General features: G+C 40.6%; 3 protein-coding genes across 3 annotated transcripts; all 3 read left to right on the top strand.

The window, feature by feature from the left end:
- The first annotated feature begins 1,119 nt into the window (after positions 1 to 1,119).
- Positions 1,120 to 2,349, top strand: LOC139840475 (uncharacterized). The gene has a single exon (XM_071830740.1). It carries the CDS (start codon positions 1,120 to 1,122, stop codon positions 2,347 to 2,349), a length of 1,230 nt encoding a protein of 409 aa, XP_071686841.1.
- A 38-nt stretch (positions 2,350 to 2,387) lies between these two features.
- Positions 2,388 to 3,071, top strand: LOC139840474 (uncharacterized). Its single transcript, XM_071830739.1, has one exon. It carries the CDS (start codon positions 2,388 to 2,390, stop codon positions 3,069 to 3,071), a length of 684 nt encoding a protein of 227 aa, XP_071686840.1.
- A 441-nt stretch (positions 3,072 to 3,512) lies between these two features.
- On the top strand, positions 3,513 to 3,887 carry LOC139840473 (secreted RxLR effector protein 78-like). The gene has a single exon (XM_071830738.1). The coding sequence runs from the start codon at positions 3,513 to 3,515 to the stop codon at positions 3,885 to 3,887; it is 375 nt and encodes a 124-aa protein (XP_071686839.1).
- The last annotated feature ends 224 nt before the right edge of the window (positions 3,888 to 4,111 follow it).

Raw genomic sequence — 4,111 nt, 5'->3', positions numbered from 1 at the left:
ATTTATCATTTATTTATCATATATGCTAAAAAAAGTCCGTAAAAGTTGTCGCTTTGCATTTTTATAGGTGTATTTTCCGCCTTAAATGATATTTCCTTTGTTTTGCATTTAATTTAATGTTTACTATATGCTTTATTTGTATTTATTTAAAAATTTATGCTGATAAATGAACAAGTGTGTAAACCTTATGTTGTACAAGGTAGTGACTTGACACATTTTGTTGGAGGTCATGAGTGCGACTCCCGCGGACTATAACATTACACACAAGATTGCCTTTCGAACATTGCGTTGTAGGGGCAGCGGGGAGTGGGGGTTTTACCGGTCATGCCCTCGAATTGGTCCGGGTTTCCTCCTAGGCAGCAGTTGGGAACATGTAACGTAACTGCGAGAGATAATCGCGTGGGTAATTTAGGCTTCCTGGGTGATCTCAAACTGCCGTTTAAAAAATGAACAAGTGTGTAGTTAGATTAGATGAGTGGTCTGCGTCCCCCTGTTTACTTATATGATGGCTTAAGTTTTAATCCTAAAGGGGTTATATATGTTGTCACATTATTAGTTGTATATGAAATTACACTAAATAAAATATAAAAAATATATATTTCATATTTTATTACTATCGTTAGTGGCCTGACACTCTTTGTTAGAGGTCGGGAGTTTGACTCCCGACGACTACAACATTGCACACAAGGTTATCTCCTGACCTTGAAGTCCACCGAATGTTGCCTTTTACACGTTTACCGGCCATGTCCTCGAATCCATCCGGATTTCCTTCTAGACAGTAGTTGAGAGCGAGTTATGTAAGTCCAAGACATGATCGTGTGAGTGGTTTAGTCTCTGTGAACGATCACAAACTGCTGTTAAAAAATGAACAAGTGTGTATTTAGATTAGATTAGTGGTCTGCCTCCCCGTGTTTACTTATATGATGGCTTACGCTTTAATCCTAAAGGGGTTATTTATTTTGTCACATTATTAGTTTTATATGAAACTACTCTAAATAAAATTTAAAAAATATATATTTTATTTTTATTACTACCGTTGCACCAGTAGAATTAAATATCATTCTGAAAAACTTGAGAGCGGCGATCCGAGAATTCAGGCGACGAAGTTTTCAATTGAAGATGGGAAGAAGATCATACTATCTCAAGGATGATGAAGGTTGGTTCTACAAGGTGAGGAATAGCAGGAACGATCTACGACCGATTCTGAACCCGTATTACAAACACAGCGGCGCTAAGGTTGAAAAAAGTCAATCATCGACTTTTTTCGTCACTAATTTACCTGAAGGAATGGATCGGAGAAGATTGTGGTTCGTATGTCAATCTTATGGTTCAATCACTGATTCACACGTTGCGTTCAAACATTCAAAACAAGGTAAACGATTTGGTTTCATCCGATTTAACGATGTGAAAGACGAAAAGAATTTCGCTCGATTGTTATCAACAATCAAGGTGGATAATATGTCGTTATTCGCCACTGTAGCAAGATTCAACAAGGAGAGTAATCCAAACCCTTGTAACCCTAGATCAGAGGGAAGTAAGACGAAGACTAACGCTGCATCTAAGTCATTTTCTGGGGGTAGTGGTGACTCTTCTAATCCAAAGGGTAAGAATTCTTTTGCAAACACAGTAAAAGGCATAAACCCTAATACAAAGGTGGCCCTAAAGGTTAACCTTATTGATCAAGATCTTTTACAGATTGATAATCCAATGGAATCAGTGCTAATTAAGCTGAAGGATGTTGTTACCATGGGTAGTATTCATACGATCTTGATTGAGGAAGGATTTGAAGATGTCTCTGTGCGTCATATTGGCGGTGCATGGTTGTGGTGTACTTTTCCGAATGTTGATGCTTGCATGGCTTTTAAAATAAACGATATGATGGAAACGTTATACTCAACTATTAAACCGATTTCTAAGAATTTTGTAGTGGAAGAGAGAATGGCTTGGGTTGAATTTTACGGTATGCCTTTATGCGCATGGAAGGAGACGGCTTACAAAAAAGTGGCTGCTACTGTTAGCCGTTTCATGTTCTGTGATCACGTAAAAGGTACGGATATTGGTATGGCAAGGGTGTGTATTGCTACGAAATCTAGCCGATTAATTGATGAAGATGTTTCGGTTATCATTGATGGCGTTGAGTTTAGAGTGTCTCTAAGAAAAGTGGGATCATGGCGTGTCAAACTGGAAGAGGATGGTGGGGACAATTCTGATGAGGAAACTCCATCAGTCCCCTCAACGTTTGATGAAGAGGGAAAAAAGGATAAAATTGATGAAGAGGATGTACCCAGATTGACTATTTGTTACTTCGCAAAGGGGATCTTAGGACATGTGAGGACTGTAAGGCACTGACTGACTTGACATGCTCCTCCCAGCATAGATTGTTGGTCATGGATTTGGTTCTCCAGAGACGGGTCACCAAGAGTGTAAGGCCCATCCAACCTAAAATCCTATGGAAGAAGTTGAACGGAGAGAAGGCAGAGACTTTTAAAACTTTAGTTGTAGAAAGATTTGATGCAGAAGTGGAGATGGTATCTCATGATGATGCGGTCCAGATGTGGAATTGTCTGGCGTCCACCATTAGAGAGGCAGCCAAGGAAGCCTTAGGTGTGGCAGTAGGAACATCGAGAGGGCATAGATCGGATAGAGAATCATGGTGGCTTAGCGATGAGGTCCAAAGCAAAGTCGCGCTTAAGCAACTAAGGTTTAGGGAGCTCGTCACTTGTCGGGAGGGGACCCCGGCGGATAGAACTAGGGTTGAAGAGAGTTATAAAGGAGTCAAAAGAGAAGCCAAAAAGGTCATAGCCCGGGCAAAAGAGAAGGCTTATAAAGATTTGTATAGGAAACTAGACTCCAAAGAAGGAGCAAATGATATCTACAGGATAGCCAAAGCTAGGGAGAGAAGGCGCAGGGACCTAGATAACATCAAGTTTATCAAGAATGAAGCTGGTCAAACCTTAGTAAAGGAAGACGAAATTTGGAAAAGATGGGAAGCGTATTTCTCATCTCTTTTCACCGTTGGAAGACCTGAGTGTCACGAAGATCCGCAAGACTCTGATATAGAACAATCCTAGAACAACATAGATTGTGGGAGGATCAACCAAGATGAAGTAAGATCGGCGCTGCGAAAGATGGGGAGAAATAGAGTCGTGGGACCAGACCAGATCCCCATTGAGGCGTGGCGGTGCCTGGGTGATGATGGTGTTAGGTGGTTGACTTGTCTTTTCAACAAGACATATCGAAGCTCTAAAATGCCTATGGAATGGAGAGTGAGCGAGATGATTCCCATCTATAAGAACAAGGGGGATGCTCAAATATGCGGTAATTATAGAGGCATAAAACTACTTAGTCATACTATGAAGCTTTGGGAGAGAGTGATTGAGACTAGACTTCGACGTATAACGAATGTTTCGGAAAACCAATTTGGTTTCATGATAGGGCGCTCTTCGATAGAGGCAATCCATATTATTAGGAACCTTATGGAGAAGTATAGAGAAAAGCAAAAGAACCTCGAGATGGTTTTCTTAGACTTGAAAAAGGCCTACGATTGCGTTCCACGAAACTTAATTTGGAAAACCCTTAATGGTAGAAGTATCCCGAGTAGATATATTAGTGTTATTAGGGATATGTACGAAGGGGCGAAGTCTTACGTTCGAACGTCGGTGGGAAATACCGAAGTTTTCCCAATAGAAGTAGGCCTGCATCAGGGATCGGCCCTTAGCCCTTTTCTTTTCGTTTTGATCCTTGATGAGCTTTCTCGTGGGATACAAGAGTATATCCCTTGGTGCTTGATTTTTGCCGATGATATTGTGCTTGTTTCCGAATCTAAGGAGGAGCTGAATAGAAGACTAGAACAATGGAGGGTGGCCTTAGAAGGAAATGGTCTATAAATTAGTAGACAAAAGACGGAGTATCTTAGATGTGTAGCGACTCGACAAAATTGTCATTGACGGCGCCGCTAACTTAGGTCCCGTTACGTGGTCATAGTCCCTATATGAGACTCGTTTGACTAAAATTATATCGCATCATTTGAAAAGTACAAGACTTGCAAGGTTTAGTTTACAAACAGTTCGACAACACGTTTAAGTTTACAAAGTTATAAAGCATAAATGAA

This window comes from Rutidosis leptorrhynchoides, chromosome 4, assembly GCF_046630445.1.
Source record: "Rutidosis leptorrhynchoides isolate AG116_Rl617_1_P2 chromosome 4, CSIRO_AGI_Rlap_v1, whole genome shotgun sequence".
Lineage (NCBI taxonomy): Eukaryota > Viridiplantae > Streptophyta > Magnoliopsida > Asterales > Asteraceae > Rutidosis > Rutidosis leptorrhynchoides.
The sequence above is the reverse complement of the archived record's forward strand: the minus strand, read 5'-3'. Positions and strand labels throughout refer to the sequence as shown.

Excerpts from the sequence above, each read along its gene's own strand:
- LOC139840475 (XM_071830740.1), top strand. The coding sequence starts at position 1,120 with ATGGGAAGAAGATCATACTATCTCAAGGATGATGAAGGTTGGTTCTAC.
- LOC139840474 (XM_071830739.1), top strand. The coding sequence starts at position 2,388 with ATGGATTTGGTTCTCCAGAGACGGGTCACCAAGAGTGTAAGGCCCATC.
- LOC139840473 (XM_071830738.1), top strand. The coding sequence starts at position 3,513 with ATGGTTTTCTTAGACTTGAAAAAGGCCTACGATTGCGTTCCACGAAAC.